Source organism: Notamacropus eugenii, chromosome 1, assembly GCF_028372415.1.
Source record: "Notamacropus eugenii isolate mMacEug1 chromosome 1, mMacEug1.pri_v2, whole genome shotgun sequence".
In the NCBI taxonomy this organism is placed as follows: Eukaryota; Metazoa; Chordata; class Mammalia; order Diprotodontia; family Macropodidae; genus Notamacropus; species Notamacropus eugenii.
In genome coordinates this window covers 583,905,072-583,926,215 of record NC_092872.1, presented here as the reverse complement: position 1 = coordinate 583,926,215, position 21,144 = coordinate 583,905,072, and the positions used below count along the sequence as shown (strand labels likewise).

General features: G+C 35.3%; 1 protein-coding gene across 10 annotated transcripts in view; it reads right to left on the bottom strand.

Annotated features, from left to right (window-relative positions):
- Nucleotides 1-21,144, bottom strand: part of SLX4IP (SLX4 interacting protein) — a 250,977-nt gene that overhangs the window by 25,724 nt on the left and 204,109 nt on the right. For 7 of the 10 annotated variants that reach the window (XR_011972535.1, XR_011972532.1, XR_011972537.1 and 4 more), the window contains one exon: nt 6,775-6,863. Coding sequence is in view for 2 of the 10 variants with exons in the window: in XM_072634462.1 (XP_072490563.1) it covers nt 6,811-6,863 (53 nt within the window). In the remaining 8 variants the exon portion in view is untranslated. Of the gene's footprint in view, nt 1-1,438; nt 1,566-6,774; nt 6,864-21,144 lie in introns of those variants that run through there. The other 3 variants (XR_011972534.1, XR_011972539.1, XR_011972533.1) reach the window with 2 other exon arrangements.

Genomic DNA, 21,144 nt, shown 5'->3' with positions numbered 1-21,144 from the left:
TACTATTGGAGGTTTCTGACCAGAAGGAGCATTAGGTTTCTGGAGGCAAAAGTTCCTCAAGTGGCCACCTGACATACTAATTTTGAAAATCAGTTGCTTGCTTGCTATTAGATGCTAGTTGTTACTGAAAGGACGATACAGGGTCATTACAAATCTTCATTCAGAGTTGATAAGCTGTGTGTTGCAAGAGGGTCCTTTTAACAAGATGGGGAGAGCACAGGAGGTTAAATGGAAATGCTACATTCAAGACTCTTTTCCTAGGTCTCTTGGATGTTAGAATGGAAGGAAGGAAAAAGTATTTATTAAGCACCTACTATGTGACAGGCACTGTGCTAAGCACTTTACAAATATTTTGTTTAATTCTCATAATAACCCTAGGAGGTAGTCCCTATTAAGATCCCATTTTACAGTTGAATAAATTGAGACAGGCAAAGGTTAAGTGACTTGCCCAGGGTCATTGAGCTAGTAAATGTCTGAGGCCAGCTTTGAACTGAGGTGTCCTTGATTCTGGGCCCAGTGTTCTATCTATTGTAGTACAGTAGGCTAAGTAATACTCTAGTGGATTAGACTAATAAATGTGCCTAACAATACCAAACAACAACACTGGTACTGTACCTGAGGTTTCAAACATATACATAAAGCATCTGATGTTTATTTATAAAGACCTAACAAGGAAAGAATAACAACAAAACAGTATACAAAGTCCTGAAAACATATCACCTAAAATATAATCAAAATGTCAGAGGTTCAGGTTTTTATACTTTTAAAAGAAAACAGGAGAGTATATATATATATATATGTGAGAAATAGATAAAATCATGTCCAAGTATAATTAATAGTAATATGATTTTCATTTAAGTTCCTGATGGTATCAGAAAACTAAAGCATAGGCACCTTGTTTTAGGAAAGACATGAAAAAGAGGGACAGTAGCCAGGAGACGGCAAGCAGAAGGGTAAGGGGTCTTTATGAGGCCCTGCCAAATGAGGACTGATTGATAGAATTAGATGTGTTTCGTCATAGGAAGAGAGGCCAAGTCTCAGATGAGACATGATGGCTGCCTTCAACTGAAAGGCTGTCACATGGAGGAGGGATTAGGTGTGTTCTATTTGACTCCAGAAAGCAGAACTGGCAGCTGTACGTGGAAGCTGTTAAGAAGCCAATTTCGGTTGGATGTAAGGATCAACTTCCTTATAATGAGAGTGTCCAAAAAGTACAATGGGCTGCCTAGACAGCCTGTGGTTTCCCCCTCCTTGGAGTTCTTCCAGCAGAAGCTGGTTGACCATTTGTTGGGTGGGTTACAATGTGGATTCCTTCTGTATGTTGGTTGGACTAGATGGCCCTGTGGTCTCTTCCAACTCTCAAATTCTGTCATGCTGTTATACAATTTGATGAGTGAAATGCAACTTCTTTGAACCAGATATTCAAGGTTTTAACTTACATGTTTTAGCAGCATTTCCTTTATAGTCCTAATTAGCAATAAGTGTTGGAGCAGAATTAAGAGTCCTCCAAACTGTAGTTTACTGCTTAAGTCATATCCTTCTTCTTTCAGTTTCACCTTTATCATCTGGAAGAAGAAAAGCAGCAGGGCATACTGAAGAGACAGCTGGTCTGACCGTGAAAGATCTAGGTTCAAGACTTACTGCTTCATACTGCCTGTGTGACTTTGGGCAAATCACTTAACCTCTAAGTGCCCCAGGAAACTCTATAACTTTATAAATTACAGAACTGCTGATTCACATTGTTTGAGGGAATGGGGAGCTCTCTTACACTGATGAGATCACAGAAGTACAGACCAATCCGGGAAAACCACCATGTAGTACTAAATTAGTGTTACTAAATACTAGTTTTCCAGTACGTGTTGACTTGGTTTTCAAGATTACTTGTCAGGAAATGTCCCAGTAATCCTTCTCCTTACATGATATCAAAAAAAGGATTTGGCAGAAGTAATAAGTCTTCAGAACTACAGAGATGTGTGATAAATTTGCAAAAACTTTGATAGCTATTTTCACATTGCAATTCCCAAACACAAAGGTAATGAAAACAAACATCCTTGAAATATGAATCTATTTGTAGATAATAACTACACTACTCTTTTTCTGTGTGATTTCCTTCTGGAGGGACTACAAACATTACTGACTTAAGCCTAAACTAAAGAATTTAGATATATGACTTCTATGCATTTCAGAACTCCCGGACAGAATCTCCACTCAAGTCCTACTTGGATGCCTCATGAAAGTGTTCCTGGGATCTTGAAGGTATGTATCAGAGAAGTATGAGATCTAGCAGGTCATACCTAGTTAGGATAGTTTCTGCATATCTGTGATACAAGGACCAGATTATTATTAAAAACAAATTTTTACTGATAGTTTTTGTTTTTACATCACTTATATTCTCCATATGATTTTTCATATTTCCAAAACTCCATAATATTTCCACATATATTTTATATAGCCATTGTCTATAATAGAGAAGATTAAAAAAAGGAAAAACTAATCAACACATCAAAAAGGTCAATATGTAGCATTCCATATCCATATCTCCCATGTAGGCCAAGAAGGAGGGAGGTGCCTTCTCATAGCTTTTCTTTGGGACCAAGATTAGTCATTATAATTACACAGCAGTCAGTTTTGATAAGAACCTATTTTATTTCCAATTCTTTGCTATTACAAAAATATATAGTATCAGCTTATAAAAGTACATATAAAATCATTGCCAGAAGTGGACTGTTTAATTTTAAGTGACAGAAACTCATGAAAAAGGGGACAGGGCTTGATCCCTGTCAGTGGAGACAGTATCTGTATGGATGAAATCATGGTCTCTCAAGACATCAGAAAGTAGGAAGAATGATCATATTATGATTTCTGTGAGGAAGAGCCACAATTAACTGTGTGTGTGCGTATGTGTGCGTGTACACACACATATACATATATATGCTAACAATGGGTTCACTAAAGGGTCTATCTGAATTAAAACTATTCAGGGTCTCTGGTGCCATTTAGTATACTGTGGTAGAAGTTGTAGACTAAATAATACTCTAGAGGAGTAGACTAATAAATGTACCTAACTTAATATCAAATAACAAAGTTGGTACTGTACCTGAGATTTCAAACATATACACACAGCATTTGATGGTTATTTATAAAAGCCAGACAAGGAAAGAATAACAATGAAATAGTACATAAAGTCCTGAAAACTTATCGGTTAAAACACAGTCAAAGTGTCAGAGGCTCAAGTTTTTATACTTTTGACAGAAAATAGAAGGGAATATATTTGTGTGAGAAAGAGATAAAATCATGTCAAAGTATAACTGATAGTAATACAATTTTCATTTAAGTTCCTCATGCTATTAGAAAACTAAAACATACTGAAAGAAAAACTAAAGACATCATGAAAGGACTCGCTATGTAATATATTATGTGTAGCAGCAGGTCAAAATCTGAGACTGAAAGGATCTGGGGATTTCTTATGAGAAACTCTAGCAAGAAAAACACAGTGAGTCATTTCATCATAATGTCACATTCCCACATCTATAGTTTCTGGCCTCTTGGCTGCCACACGAAGTATCCTCACTGCATCACTATCACTGAGTGGACAAGGGAAATGGAGACAGTGGGATAACCCAACTTGACTGTCACAGCCATGATGGAGGGAGGTGATGTGAGCTACCCTTTCTGTACACACCAAAGAGGAGAAATTATACTCTCTTTGTACAGGCTGATCTGGAACAGCGATTCTTTTGTGTCACCGTCTTTAGGAACTGGGAAGCTAACTGCAGCTGGTCTCCTTTTCTATAGGCTGAAAGAATTCTTTGGCAGAAGTAGCTCTCAATAGATGCTCCCAGATTTCCTGACAAATTGTCAGTCACACACTAAGAATCCTCCTCCCCCTCCACCAAGGAAGGAATAAAGAAAAAAGTGTATGTTATTCAAGTCCCATAGCACCAGTAAATTATACAGGTTGTTTCTCAGGTAACTGCAGCTCTCCCATAGGATTTTTTTTTTTTTTTTTTGGTGGTATAGTGAGCCAGGTGAACAGCTAGAGGAAAATAATTGGAATTATATTACCAAAAACTAATCTCACTATAGCTACACAGGGAACCAATTTCCTATCTCTTATTTTCCTTAGTCACTACAGAGGAAGAGATGAATGCTGGAGCTTTGGAGAACATTGATGGAAAAGTGATTAAAGTATTCAACATTTTCAAGATTCTCTTTATAGGAATACTATAACCTGTTTTTATATTATCTAGGTCCTGAGCTTTCCTGGTTTGGGGTAGTTAGTCTATATATCATAGAGGAGAAAGATTTTGGCAGAAGGAGATTTTAAAAATCAGAAAGAGAAGGATTTTTTATTGAATCTTGAGAAGCTTGGACAAACAGGCTCTCCACAGATCGAATATCAATGAGAATAAAGCACTGAGGCACTTCTGTTGGAAACCTTTGTGTCATTGGTGTGATGGGTAATCTGAAGGGGAGGTTGATTTACATGACCTCTGTCTTTTGTCACTTCTAGGGACAGCAAGCTTAAGGAAGTGACATTTGGGTAGACTGCTAAGGGGGTGGAAGTGAATTGAAAAGGTGGCATACCCAGGTTAATTTGCTGAACAGAATAGAGGTGGTTTCAGAAAGGCCTTAACTATAGGAACAGGTCTATACATTATAATGTTGGGTCTTAAATTCCTAATACGTATGTGAATTTGGGGGAGGGGATGGTACACAAGCCTCTGTTTTAAAAAATTCAAATTTATAAGATTAAACTAGTGTCTTAAAGAGAATAACTGAAAATAATTAAAAAGCTTACTGTTGAAAATGTATCAAATCATTTTATAGTTAAGAAAATTACATAACAGACCATGAACTCAAGAGCTTTGACTAAAAAAACTACCCCAGTGGTCTAGAACAAAAAATTCATTAGAGACCCTAATATTTAACAATTATTCCAGAGCTTAAAGGATAACAATTACATAAGAAAATATGCCTCTATGAACACTGGTACCCTTAAGGAATATAGTATTTCTTTTGTGTTAAGATAATGTTTAAATTCTCTCAATTATTTAAAATCCTGAATACAAATATTTTCTAATTGTCCTTATATCACTACGGATAGAAGTAATGTTTATGAGTAGAATAACTTCACATTCATTTAACTACAAAACCATTTTATCTCCACTTGGTTAGAATCCATTACTAGTAACACTTCCAGTTTCTAATGCAAATAATGTTACAGTTTTAACCAATTTCTAATTTATAAGATCCCAGGATAACAAGGAATTAAATTGGCTAAAGCATCACAGAATGGCATTTTATTAAATGAGTTTACTTCTGTTTTGGTAAAAGTTGGGAAACAAGAAGATAAGAAGATTATACTAGGTTTCTCAAAGCATTATTCTACCTACCTTTATTATAAACTAAGAGGGGATGGGGATTGGGCCTATGATTTTGCTGACCTAAGAGCTCCTGGAGAAAACTCCCTCCACTCAGGCAGAAGGGAACATCAACTTTCAAAGCAGTACCCATACAGTACTGAGAGAATAAGTGATTTGTTTAAGGTCACATGCAGTGACTATGTATCAGAGATTTGAACTCAGGATTTCCTGAGCTTCAAGATCAGCTTTCTATCTGCCACACCAGGCTGATTCTCTTTTCCACACTACAAAATTCTAGGTTTAAATACCTGAATCCATATCTCATTTACTTTTCTTATGCCTTTTAGTCAGCTTAAGAACAAGAGGAAGAAATTTGATTTCCAGCAGAGGTTTTGTTTGTGTGTGTGTGCACGTGTATGAAGCATAATCAAATCATGCATAATAACAAAAACACATCTACTTAGCATCTCTGGAATTCAGTCTTCATGTCTGGGAAATGCAGAGAGGTGAGAGTGGATGATCTTTAGGATCCCTGTTAGCTCTAAAATACTATTTATTATCTAGTTGTTTCTCTTTAAAACAAAAATGATCAAGTGGTAATTCTGTGATTGTGAAGAAAATTGTTCTGAGCATAGCTACACCAGTGAGAAGCTATTTTCAGGTTGGATTGTGGATGTCATAGTTTTTTTCATTTTCTGAAGGAGTGTGGGAAAAGATCATTTAAATGAAACTCATCATGTGTATCCATTAAACAGTCATTAAAAGATGAGAGCTATGAGTGAAAAGATTCTAAGTGGGTTTTCCTTTATCCTTATATCTGAATAGCAAAATCCAACCAAAGAGAAACATTGGACAGTCTTTGAGCAGGATTCTCTATACTTAATCATGAGAAGAGAAAGGGAAAAAAAATCCCTATCAGCTATGAAACAATCCACTGGGGAAAAGCAGTAGTTCTCATGAAACTGTTAATGATTCAGCATGGAATAAAACTCAAAAGCCACTGACCCCAATGAAAAGTTCCAGAGGAAACATATGCATTTTTATTCACTTTATTAAACTATTGAGAAATTTTAAAGTTATTATAGGTGTACTGCAGTTTTCAATGTTCTGCCTCTGTTAGCTGCTCCCTCTTTCATATAAAGGTGACAGAGATATATGCTTTTATTGAACTGGCAAAGATTGAATAATTATAGAAATAGAATCTTTAAAGAAAGAAAATCATAAGCAGTGCTAAATATCAAGCCTTTTTTCCTCCTCTACACAACATGTGTTGAGTGTTTAAACAACTAAGTTCTCCATAAAAAGCTTTTTTCAATCCATTTGGCAGTTACTTAGAACTATTCTAACCTCTCCCCTCTTGCCCATACCATCCCTCCCCCCAAATCCAAACAGTTCCACATTTACTTACCAGTGCTTCATTTTGACTTGCCAAAAGATAGTGAGTTTATTCAAGCTGATTTACATATACCACAAATTGATCTGGGAATACACGTAGTTCTGTACATAATGAAGAAAATAAAGTCACCCAAAGGGACAGAAGAATATCTCTTAAAATAGAAAACACACTAAATTTTTTTTCTAGATTATAGTAATAAACATTTCTGAGCACTGTTTCTCTTTGCCTCACTCTCACACCCCTCCCCCTTCCTTTTATCTTTAGCTATCAATAGGGCAGGGCAAGCTCAAAGCTCTAGAGGATACACAAGCCTGCAAATTAGTCCACCTGAGCCCCTGGACCAATATATCACATAAACCCCCTAGGCATGTCCTTTGTATGCCTTCTTTCATGTTGATTTTATTTTTTCATTTCCCAGAATCATATTTATAGGGCATGATCACTGAATATTACATCAGAAGTAAGTAGGAATGTATCACAGATAAGAGAATGTTTTACTAAACCTGAAAACAGGAATTGTCAGAATTGTTACTAGTTTACATAGCATCTCTGTTTGTCTCTCAATATATTGGCATACTAGCTCTAGAAATGTTTTCCCAATTTCTAATTTGAATCAGACTATAAAAATGAAAGATTTTTAAAAAGAAATTATTAATTTGCTGGAGATTTAAAAATGAAGGATTTGATTTTATTACTCCCAATAATTTACTATGAAAGTTTCTTAGAATTAGACTGTTCATTTGAAGATAGAATTAAATTATTGAAAAGTGTGTTACTAAGAAAACCAGATGTAAAACTATCAATGAAAAACTGTTCATTGTATTAGGTAGCTTTGAAATTGGATAACAGCTTCAAGAATACTCACAGTTTATGAAATAATAACTAATACAGAGGCCAGTCACTAAGGTGTTAATTATCCTGAGATTGAATTGATCTAACAAATTTAAACAGATAACAAGATATACCACAAAGCTATTTTAAAGTACTTTAAAAGGTTGAATGAAGTGATTCAGTATAGGGAACTTCCTCTGTAGAAATTCCCTAAATTGGTCTGTACCTCAATGTTAGAGTTGCTTGGGGGTACCAGCACCGAGAGGGTTAAAGTGACTTCCTCATGTGCATGTGCATGTTAGAGACAGGACTTAAGTCCAGGTTCTTCTGACTCTAAGGTCGATTCTCTATCTGCTATACCATGCTGCTGCTTTTCCTCACAGCATAAAAGAATTAAAATGTTTTACAAGTTCATGTAAAGTACTTTATGTTTGATAGTATTAGCAAAGTTGAGATATATTAATTTCCCCACAAGGGTACAACTAGGAAGCCATCACAGATGGCCTTTAATGGGGAGCAGAACCGAACTGTAATTTCCAGTGAGGAAACTCCCTTTACTAAAGCATGTTGGTACCCACTCTTCAATTTACAATCTCAGAGAGATTGTAACAAAGATGGTAAGTGATTTGCCCAGGTTCTAGTATATGTCTAAGGCAGAACTGGAAGGAACCTAGGTTTTCCTGACTCCAAAATGGGAAATCAATTTACTATACCACTCTGTAAATAGGCTCAACAACTGTTAAGTTTTGAAGTCTAATAAATGAAATGAGAAGGTATATAGATTCTGAAAACTACTACTGTCTTAGAGGTTATTTATTTAAATTATTCTCTTTGAATTTGTAACTGTGGCCCAGCATAGTCTCCTAGGTCAATCAGTCAAATCAATATACATTCATTAAGTGCCTACTGTGTGCCAGGCATTGTGTGAAGCACTGGAGATACAAAAAGCAGAAAAAGACAATCCCTGCACTCAAGGAGTTTACAATCGAGTAAACCACAGAAAAGAAAAAAAGAATAAACCCAATTCTTCCTGACTCTACTTGTAATCTTTACAGCTTATCAGTCATATTTCTCTTCTGTTCCAAACTGTTCAACAGTCCCCTCTTCTTCGCCTGGCACTGAAGGCTTTCTACAACCTGGCTCTACTCTACCATGCAGCACACTCACAAATTATAAAAAAAGAAGAACCAAACTCAAGAGTTTGGACAATAATAGTTGTAAGTGACCATGTACATAATACAAAGTAATTATTTTAATTTCTAGAAAAATAGCTATAGCTGAAGTTCCAAAAAGCAGGGCACTATTAAATATAAAGACAGTATTAATAGTTCATTCTCTGGTTTGTCTGTGTTGCTAACAAAACAAATAATATTAAAATAACAATTTAAACTTTTCTGTAGGATTTGAAAAATCTCCTGTGTGAAGGAGAAAAACAATGGGCCACTGCAGATCTTCTCTCCAACAGCAGTATAGGAGTGGCCTATCCATGCCATTCTCCTGCTTAGTGCCAAATGCTACGGGATAAGACCAAGTATACAGTGGAGACATCCACAAGTAAGGAGGGAAAGAATTCCAGGCATGGGGTACAGCTTGTGTAAAGATACATTGAAAAGAAGGGGGAATGTCATCTATTACACTGCAGTCTGACAATATTAATCTACAAATATTGATATTAGCAGCATACTCTATATTTTGAGAAGCTAATGGCTTTTGAGTTTCTCTACTTGTGTCTTAGAATTCCCAATAAGTCCTGCCTTAGCTGCTTAAAAATTCTTAAATTTTTAGTTGCTAAAGTAAGTCACTATTTCTTCAAATTTGTTTTTTCAAAAATATCATAATTATTAATGTTAAGATTGCAATGGTAATAAATTTTAAAATTCTCCAGTCTAAAGAAGAGGCAGATTGGAGATTGTTTTATTATGTAGGAAAGTATCTCCTGTTATAAAATGTTCTGTTAGAGCATGGATAATTTGTATATAGACCAGAGGGTTATATCAATTTTATATATTTCATGTTTGTATATGTTTAAAATGTCATAAGTCATAGCACAAGATGTTGTGCAATTTTTAATGAGAAAATATTATAATGTTTGTATCAAAACCTGAAATATAAGTTCTACTTGTTTTCATTTTCTTAAATTATTATTTTGATGTATTTTATATACTTAGCACAAAGTGATTATTTTAATTTTGAGAAAAAATAGTTATATCTGAATTTTCAAAAACCAAGGCACTATCAGATTTAAAGACAGTATCAACATTTCATTCTCTGGTTTATCTGTGTTGCCAACAAAACAAATTAACAATTTAAATAATTAAAATAATAATCTGAAGTTTACAAAAGGCACAAGAAAATTATCTTTAAAGTTACCTATTTCTTGAAAATGAATATCATTATGAGGTCTTTCAAGGAAGGCAAAATGCACTGAAGCAGAATTCTGATCTAGGATGTTTTATTCTTTGAAACACACTTGCAAAAGGGCAACATTTCCAGTTTTCACTGAAATGTGCATTTTAGAGAAAAACAGAGGGTTGTGCAGTATATTCTGACTTCTGGGTATCAATGAATGGTACTGAAAACTTTCCAGAAATAAAGTTATAGATATTTGTGGCATGTTGAAGGACTCCTGGCAGCCTAGGAGTAAGGTAAGCCTTCCTAGTGTATGTTGTTTTTGTGGAGTACCTTAAGAATAGTGTTGCAAATAGCCAGGAAGATACGTAGAAGGAATTCACTCTTTAAAACTGTGGGAACTATAATTTCATTGGTTACGTGGACTCTGACAATTATTTAGGTAAATATTGTAAGCCATTCTAAATCTTCAGCAATAAATCAGTTTACCTCAGATCCATGAATTTTGTAATACATTTTTAATCGAATTGTTTACTGTAAACAATTGTTAAAAAAAAAAAAAAACTATTGTAAAAATTAGGGGCCCTGCACACCATAGAGAAGGGCCTGAATAAGACTGAGAAGGTAGTGTCAACAGAGCTTGGTAACACATAGAACATGAAAAGTGAGAGAAGATGAAGTGTTAAGATAACTCTGAGAAGAAGCAACTTTTGAGGAAAAGATAAACTCAGGTTTGTACATGTTGGGTTTGAAGTATAGTTCTGTCTCTAATAGAGATATCCTGTAGAGAGTTGGAAATGTGAGTCTGCAGCTTTCAAAAGAAATATAAATTTGAGGATCATCTGAGTAGAGGCGGTAACTGAAGTTGTGGGAGTAAGACAATCAAGGAAAATGATGTAGGAAAACAAAAATGAGATGAATTTTGGAAAATACAACATTCAGAGATTAGGAAGAAGATGAGGAATTGAAAAAATATAGAAAGTGTTTAAATCTTACTATCAACCACAACTGTTCCATTTCCATGCTCAAGAACTGATCAAAATCTCATTCCACCTCTCCCTATGAATTATTCCTCTTTAACTTAATCTTTTTCTTCCCCAAGACCTCCAATCTCCCCCCACTTTAGTATTTTATCAGGCTATCATCCCTGTTCTTTACTACTATATATATATATATATATATATATATATATATATATATATATATATATATATATATATATATATATATAAAATAGATTGTAGGTTTTTTTTAAAAAATCCAGTCTGTTACTCTTTTTCATTTCATTGGATTATTTAATCCATTCACTTTTAAAATTATGATTTAGGTTTATGCTTTCCTCCATTTGTCTCTAATATTTTTTTTCCAAGTTATAATCCTACCCCCATTCCCAGACACAGTATTAGGTCTCTTTAGTTGTTTTTAGCTTAATCTTTCTTAAAATGACCCAGTTTCTGCTGGCTCTCTTCCTCTCATCCTCAATCTATCTTCCCATTTGTAATCCCTTTTCCTTTAGAATTTTGATTATTAATTCCTTTTTCTTTCCTGCTTTTATTTGGCTATTTAATTCTTCTCCTTTTAAAACTCCCAGTCAAGCAGAATCTTTCTTACCTTTCCTTCAACTGGTTCTATTTTTTTTTTAACTCATGTTTTTTGCATCTCCATTACTTTCCAGAGAGGATTTCTCTCAGTCATTTCTTTATTCTTTCTCTCTTTCTGTCTGAACTCTCATTCTCTGGTTTATGACCCCTGGAATTACCTAGGCCCTCTCTATTCTCTGTATTACTCATGGAATAAAACCTTTCAAAGTATCCACTTTGGGCTCTCCCCACTATGTGGTTTCTGTCACTTCCTTGTAGATTTTGTCTAATGGATTCCCCTTTCCTCACTCCCAGAATAATGCCAATTCCTGCAGGTAATGAAGAGGATACTGACCCAGGGTAGTCCATGTCCATGCTTATTATGCAGCCCTCCATTGATCTATGCCCTCTCCAAGGATACTTCTTTTCCAATGTGCCTCAAAATTTCCTCTCTAGATGCATGCCCTTTCCCAGGTGCCAGCTGCCCCTTAGGAGTTCCAACTCCCCCACCCTCAAGGTAGGACAAGTTGTCTTTTCAGGCACCAAATCCCCTAAGCAACACCCAGTACAAGTTACCCTTATCTCTTCCAAAAATATCTCTCTTCATCCTTACAAGCAGCCACCTTCTGCTACCAAAACAAAGTCTCCCTTTTTTTCCTACCCTTTTCAAACCTTTTCCCTTTCTCTTCAGCTATTTCCCTACAGGCTCTTCTCTTTCTTAGAGACCACAGGAGTCACCTTTCAATGTTAGCCCTCAATTTGACCTGGGCATATCACATACTCTCCTCTATCCTCTTCATCTTGCCCCACCCCCTTCATATACTCTTTCATTTTGTAATATAGTCCTCCCCCCTCCCCCCAAATGCCAATTATATACCTGTAGGCAGGGTGTTGCAAAGTTCTGTCTATGTAATACCCCAGGCCTGCCTCTCCCCTGTAACCTTTACTCCTATTCCTATGTCCTTGTATACTTTTAGAAAGAAGTATCTTACTGGTCTTTCTGCTGTCATTCTGTTGTTGCTATCTCTGTGACTGCTGCATTCATTCACCCCTCCTGCATTTTTGTTGTCTGGGGGAGTTCAAAAAGCAACTGTTCTCTTCAGGTCTGATTTCTTTCTAAGAATGTTTCAAATGCCTCTTTATTAACTGAATGTCTATATATTTTTTTTTATTTATGGTTGAGCTCAGCTTGGGGAGCTCACCCAAGGCTGCATCCTTTGGAAGATATTATTACATGCCCCCCTGCATTTTATGGTGGGTGAAGAAAAGTCTTGTGTTATTCAAATTTCCTTTCCTTTGCATTTGAAGGTCTTTCTCTTGATCACTTGAATTTTCTCTGAACGGGATTATTGAATTTAACTACTATGTGTCCTGGAGTTTGCAACCTTGGGCTTTTTTTCTTTCTTTCTGGAAGTGATATATGAATTCTTTCAATTGGTACTACATTTTTCATATTTAGGAGATCTGGGCAGATTCCTTGTATTATTTTTTGTATTATGGTATTCAAATGTCTTGACATGTTCTGGGAGATTTGTAATCCTCAGATAAATCATACAAATCAAGTGAATAAAACATATCCCTAACTCTGAGATTAAGAGATTTCACTACTAAGCAAATAGGCCAAAACAAGTCATTGGTTAAGAACAAAGTTCCCATACACATCAAAATAGAGCAGCATTTTTTGTGGCAATAAAGAAGATATATTCATCAACTGGAGAATGGCTAAACAAACTGCAGTATATGAATGTAACAGAATATTACTCTGTAGTAAGACATGATGTATATGATGAATAAAGAGAAATATAGACAAAGTGAAAGCAGAGCGAAGAAAACATATGTAATGATTACAACAATGTAAATGAAGAGAATCATTAAACACTGAAAGCTGAAAAATTACAAAGAAGAATGTAAGAGAATATAACCACAAAAGCAGGAGACCAGATAGCCTCAGAGCTCTGCATAATGCCTGCACACGGTCAGCACTTAACAAAGGCTTGTTTAATGGTTGATCATAATGACACAACTGGCTTGATAGAGATGATCTGTATATTTGGCCTTAAGTTTTTCTCCTAAGCTCCAGCCTTACATCACCAAATACTGTTCGACATTTAAAACTGGACACCCCGTAGGCCTCTCAAACACAACACGTGTAAAACTGAACGTCATTATCTACCCTCCCTCCAAACCCCTCTCCAGAACTTCCATATTACTAACGAAGGCATCACCGTTTTCCTCACTTCTAAGATTTGCAACTGTGGTGTTATTTTTGACTCACTCTTCTTCAGCCCATAGTTCTAATTAGTTTCCAATTCTTGTCATTTCTATGTCTACAGCATCTCTCAAATGCATTACCTTCTCCCCAAACACATGACCATTACTCTAGTCCTGACCCCCATATCATTCCTCACTTGGAATAATAAAATAGCCTTTTAAACGGCTTTCACAACTTTAATCTTTTCCCATTTCATATAGCAGGCAAAATTATTCTTCCTACAGGGTGAGTCTCACAAAATCACTCCTCTATTGGCTTTTATCACCTATAGGATGGCATATAAACTCCTCTTTTTGGCATTTACATTCTCTCACAACTTGGCCCTAATTTATCGGTCTAGCCTTATTATATACTACTCCCATTCATGAACTCTGGCCTTTTTACTGTTCCTTAAACATGAAAAACACTTCCTGTTGTCTACCTTTTCCCTAGCCTTCCCTCAGGCCCAGAATGTACTCCTTCCTCACTTCCTCCTCTTGGGATTCCTAGTTTCTTTCCAGACTTGGTTAAAGTGCTACCTTCTACAATGAAGTTTTGCCTAATTCCTCTCAGCTAATAGTGCCTGCCTTAAAAAGTTGCCTTTTATTTATTTTTATGTCAGATCTCCCTCAACAGAATGTAAGTTCCTTGAAGGCATGTACCATTTCACATTTATCATGGAATCACTACTGCCTATTGCCATGCTTGGCACATACTAGGAACATAATAAATTTTTGTTCATTATGACAAGCCTACAAAAGACATATATGCCCCATTTATTGTGGTGGGTCGTTGTAGTGATCAGAATACTCTTTCACAATGTATTATCTTTAGAATGTTGCTGTTACTATGAAGATTGTTTTTCTGGCCCTGCTTACTTCACATTGCAACAGTTCATACAGATTTTCCCAGGGTTTTATGAAACCATTCCCTTCATTATTTTTTACAGCACAACAGTATTTCATCATGATAGTTTATTCAGCCATTCTCTAACTGATGGATTCCCTTAGATTACGATTCCTTGATATCACAAAAAGACCTGCTATAAACTTTCTTGTACATATGGATCCTGTTCCTCTTTATCTGATCTCTTTGGGGGGATATAGCCCCAATAGTAGTTGCTGGGGCAAAGAGTAGATGCCATTTAATAGCCTTTTGGGTTTAGTTCCAAATTACTTTCCAGAATGGCTGGTCTAGCTCACAGCTCCAACACCTTTACCTTGGTGTACCTTTTTTCCCATATTTCCTCTAGTATTTTTTATTTTCCTTTTTTGTGATTTTAATCAATCTGATAGATATGAGGTAGTCCCTCAGAGTTGTTTCAACTGACATTTCTCAACTTATTAGTGATTTAGAGCATTTTTCATGTGGCTATTGATAGCTTTGAATTCTTCCTCTGAAAACTATCATGTGACCATTTATCAACTTGTAAATTTGTAACCTGTAACTTTGTAAATCAATCTTGCAAATTTGGCTTAATTTACTATATACTTTAGGAATCCTATCTTTATCATAAAAACTTGCTGCAAATATTTTTCTCAGTTCCCTGCTTTTCTTCTAATTTAAGCTATATTAGCTTTTATGTGTATAATCTTTTATTTTATAAAATCAAAACTAACCATTTTATTTCCCATGAGCTTCTCTGTCATAAATTTTCCTCAATCCAAAATGTGACGGGCAATTTCTTCCCTTTTATATCTAAATTATGTTGCACCTTGAGCTCATCTTGGTATATGGTGTAAGATGTTGGTCTATGACTACTTGCTCCGGAGTACTTTCGAGTTTTCACAAGTTTTTGTCAATTAGTGAGTTCTTACCTATTAGCTGAGATTTTTAAGGTTTATCCAACACCAAGTTACTGTATATTTTTCATTCTATATATTGTGTATGTAACATGTTCCATTGATCAATCTCTCTATTTCTTACCTAGTACCAAACAGTTTTGATGATTATAGCTGTATATAGTTTGAGATCTGGTACTGACTAGGCCACCTTCCTTCCCATTTAAAAAAAATTCCCTTAATTTGACATTTTGTTCTCCAGATGAATTTTATTATTTTTTCTAGCACTATAAAGTAATTATTTACAGTCTGATTGATAATGACATCAAATAAGTAAATGAATTTTGGTAGAATTTTTATTTTTATTGTATTGGCTTGGCCTACCCACAAGCAATTAATATTGCTCCAATTATTTAGAATTGTCCTTTACGTGAAGTGTTTTGTAATTGTGTACATATATAGTTCATGTGTAAGTCTTGGTAGGTAGACTGCTGGGTATTTTATATTATGTGTAATTATTTTAAATGGAATTTCTCTTTCTCTCTCTTCATGCTGGATTTTTTTGGTAATAGAAAAGCTGATGACTTATGTGGATGTATTTTATAACTTGCAAAGATTTGCTGAAGTTGTTAATTGTTTTGATTAGTTTTTAGCTGATTCTAAAGTGTTCTAGGTAAACTATCATATCATCTGCAAAAAGTGATTTCTTATGCTTATCCTTCAATTTCTTTTTCTTGTTTTATTGCTATAGCTAGCATTTCTCTTACAATACTGAATAATAACACTGATAAATGACCTTGCTTCACCTCTGATCTTACTGAGAAGGCTTGAACTTATCCTTATTACAGGTAATGCTTACTCTTGGCTTTAGATAGATATTACTTTTCATTTTTAAAAGAAAGCTTCATTTGTTTTTATGCTTTCTAGTGCTTTTTAACAAGAATGAGTGTTGTGCTGTCAAAAGCTTTTTCTGAATCTATTGAAATAATCAAATGATTTTTTTGATTGGTTTTGTTATTAATGTGGCCACTTATGCTTGTGTATTTTCAAATAATATTGAAGCAGCCCAACATTCCTGGTATAAATATAGTCTGATCATAGTGTATGATCTCTGGGATATATTGCTATAATCTCCTTGTTAATATTTTACTTAATTTTTTGCATCAATATTCATTAGGGAAATAGGTCTGTAGATTTCTTTCTCTGTTTGTCTCTCCCTAGCCTAGGTATCAATATCATATTTACATCGTAAAAGCAATTTAAAAGGATTCCTTTTTACTTTTTTTCAAACAGTTTGTATAGTATCAGAATTAATTGTTCATAAAATATTTAGTAGATCTACTTGTAAATCCATCTGGACCTGGGTATTATTTTACTTTTAGAGAGCTAAAGTGTGTCTTGTTCAATTTCTTTTTCTAAGTTGATTTTACTTAAGTATTCTATTTCCTGTTCTGATAATATATAAAATTTATATTTTTGTAAATATTCATCCAATTCATTTAGATTGTCAGTTTTACTGGAATATAGTTGGGCAAAAACTATTTGCTCTTATTGACTATTTACTAGTTATGAATTCACCTTTTCCATTTTTGGCACTGGTAATTTGGCTTTCTTCCTCCCCATTTAAATTCAAATTAGCCACTATTATCTTTTTTTTAATCTCCTTGTTTTCACTAGTTTGCTGTGTTTTTTTACTTTTAATTTTGTCAATTTCTTCTTTGATTTTTCAGGATTCTAATTTTTGGTGTTTACTTGGTTTTTTAATTTGTTGGTTTTCTACCTGTTTATTTTTAGTTGCATGCCCAACTCACTAACCTGTTCTTTTACTGATGTAAGCATCAGGGATATAAAATTTCCCCTAAATATGCTCTGGTTATGTTCCACAAATTTTGATATGCAGTCTCATTTTTTTTATTTTTAAAAGAAATTTATATAATAGTAACTAACATTTATGAAGTGTTTACTATGTGTTAGGTCAGTGTGCTAAAACATTTTACAATTCTTATCTGATTTGATCCTCACAACCACCGTGGGAAGTAGGTGCTATTATTATCCCCATTTTATTTTATTTTATTTTATTTTTTATTTATTTTTAACACAGTTTATAACAGATGAAGCAATTCAAACTTTTGGTCAATATGGACCACAAAAGAATTTTTTTTTTTAAACATTAACCAACTGAGACACAAATAATATTTATGTTGCTAACTTCACAAGCTCCTGACCTAATTGTCTCCACAGTATTACTAAGAATTAAAGGACCCTAACTTGTTGTTGGTCTAAAGTCCTATGCCTAATAGCTTAATTTTAGACAACCTCGGATGTTCCCCTACCAATAATCTATAATTGAATAGATCTGGTATTAAGCTTACAAATCTCTTGACTATAGGAAATTGCCACCAAGAGTAGGAACATTGCAAGGATACAATAACTCCCCAACTTCATGTCAATTTTAGGAAGGATTAGATTATCCATGTGCATTCAGTCAGGCTTAAAGTCTGCCAGGTGTCAGTGGGGAAACTGAGTCAGGAAAATCCCACCTCAGCCCAAGCTGAACAGCTGCTCTCCCACCCTTTCCTTGAGATCACCTATGCAGTTCATATCAGCATCTCATCAGCTTCCTGGCATCATGGATTGGAGGTTCAGATCGCCTTTCTTGCTACCCATACCTGGAGTTAGACTCAGAAGAAAGTCACTTAATAGTCCCATAGCATTGGCAGGTTCCAATAACCAGGTTTCAAATATGATTATAGTTTCACTTTGGCTAAGGAACATCTTTTGAGGCAAGTCTTAAATGGCTTATATGCCTTTCTATACATGTTCTAGTTCCTGATTAAATGGCAATCATAAAATCAAATTTACCATTAAAACTTTGACTTTTCCATCAATGCCAAATTTTACCCGAGGTTACCTTCCTCTAGGAAATTTAGACTGAAATTCTTTTCTCCAAACTAAAGATGTCATTGATTTATTCTCAGTAATTAATTCAGTCTATTGTTTTAATACGAATTGCTTTTACCTCACTTTGTCACATGTCCAGTTTTTCTCCCCATCACTCCCCTCTCCCTGCTTCCTAATGCCTTGCATTCTGATTACTCCTTCCCTCAATGTACCCTCCCCTCCATCACACCCCACCCCTCTCCTATCCCCATCTTCTCTCTTTTCCTGCTGTAGTCTCATTCTTAATGAAACTGTTTCTATGATTTGTTCTTTAACTCACTCATTTTTAATTTAGGAATAAATTAGTTTCCAATTAATTTTTAAAGTATGTTTCAAAGGCCCTTTACTAAATGTAATTTTTGTTGCATTGTAGTCCAAAAAAGATGTATTTAATATTTCTGCTTTTGTGAAATTTTTATGCCCTACTAATAAACGATCAATTTTTGTGAGGTTGCTATTCATACCTGAGAATAGATATACTTCTTTCTATTCCTATTCAATATTTTCCAGAGGTTTATCATACCTACCTTTACTAAAATTCTATTTATCTCCTTCTTCTTATTTTATGGACGGATTTATCTAGATGTGAGAAGGATAAATAGAGGTCACCCACTATTATAGTTTCACTGGTCTATTTCCTCCTGAGTTCTTTCTTTGTTTTGCTCATTCTTCCAGCCTACTTCTTAACTCTGGACTTTGTCAGTGTTAGATTCTTCTCAATTCTAAAGAGACTGTCTAGCCTGATCTTCTGTTGTTGTTGGTTTTTTTTTTTTTTAACGTCCTGCTGTTTTCACAGGTCAGTCTAGGAACCCGCAAGTTTTCAGTGCTGCCAAGGTGGTGTGAACTGGGGAGAGGTCTGTTCAATGCCCTCTTGTCATGAGCTCTGCAAGCTCCTGATCCAGGTTTGGGTTAGGATTGTGTGCTTTTGAGTTTCAGTAGATTATTGCTGGACTCAGTTACTATTAGCATGCTAGGAAATACTACAGGTTCAGAGCAACTGAACTATTTGACTCCCTTTTGTTTTTTGTTTCCTGCCCTGTTCATTTCACTGCAGGCTTATGTGTGGGTTAGAAGGCTAGAACTGGGCCCTCCCTTTGCTCTTTGGAACTTTTTCCTTGCTCTGTACACAACCAGGGTCTCTCTTGCTCATGAATGCTTCTCTCTACCTTGAACCTGTGATCCAGGGCAACAGCGATTCCAGCTGACATCTGCTCCTGTTTCCAGTGCTGGTTCTGCCTTAGTGCTTCCAGCTCTGGTGTTCAGTCTCAGCCCCCTTATCTTCCCTGAGCACTAGAATGCTCCCTGCTGGCACTGCTGCTGCTGCTGTCTCTGCCTCAGTTGTAGTGCCTCTACAACTCCAAGCTGCACTCCTGGAGAGCTATGTGTACGTAGGAGACACTGGCACAGGACCGCTCAGCATGGCATGCCCACATCAGAGAAGGTGTTGTGCTGAGCAAAGCAGAATTGAAATAGCTCAAAGGAAATGTAGGATGCACAAATTTAGAGAATCCACCCCAAATGTTCACATAGACTATTTGCGCCCTACCCATGGTAGAGCATTCTGAGCTCATATTGGTCTAATCAGCCACAGTGGGATACAATGGAACTTGACTCTAGTGTAGTGATGTCATTTTGGTCCTCTTCAAGAATGAAGGACAACAACCAACCAAGCAAGAACTCTCAATCTTCCTAAGCTGCCCTGGGCTGGAAAAATGATTCACTGTGACTTTTTCTTGGTTTTCCCAATCAAAATTCAGTCTTATATGTTGTCTAGGTTGTTGAGAATGAGGTGTGTTAGATGAGTTGTGCAAAAATGCTGACTCTCACTCTGCCATCTTGACTCTGGCCTCATGGCCCAATTTTTCAGAAAGTTAAGAGGATGAAATCTGTAAAGTATTAGGAGAGTGAGCTTAACTTCAATTTGTGGCACAAATTTTATGGAATACTATTAAAGGAATGACTTGTTAAAGTCTAGAAAGGGAAGTGGGGGAATCCTAAGGAGAAACTATATGACTTCATTAAGAACAAGTCAAGTCAGAATAGATTCATTTCCTTTTTTGAGAGCATTAAAAGATTGGCAGATCAGGAGAATTAGCTATATCTTTTACCTTGAATTCAACAAAGCATTTTTAAAAAATAGGATTTATTGCTCGTACACTATAGTTATTTCTGAACATAACCTACTATTTCTAAATATACAATAATATGCTAGCATACTCAAATACCACAAAAAGTGCAGCAAAGCATTTGACAATCTTTTATACTATTCTTATGTACAGAATGGAGAAATCTGGGTTAACTGATAGGTAGATTCAGAACTGGTTGAATGGGAGGACTAAAGTAGTAGCTCAAAGTCTGCTTGAAAGGAAGTGTCTAGTGGAGTGATATAGGATCTGTTTTTGATAATGAACTGCTTAAAATTTTACTTAATTACTTGAATAAAGGCACAAGTAGTAATGTTCTCCCAATTTTCAGACAAAAGAAAGCAAAGAGAGAGCAAATGTTTTATTAGTCAATATTAAAAAAAAGAAATATCAACAGGCTAGAACAAGTGACTGAATCTAATGAGTCAAAATTAATAAAGAGTAATGTAGAGTTCTAAATTTGAGTTTATATTTGAAAGTTTTAATAATTTACAAATTCAACAGGA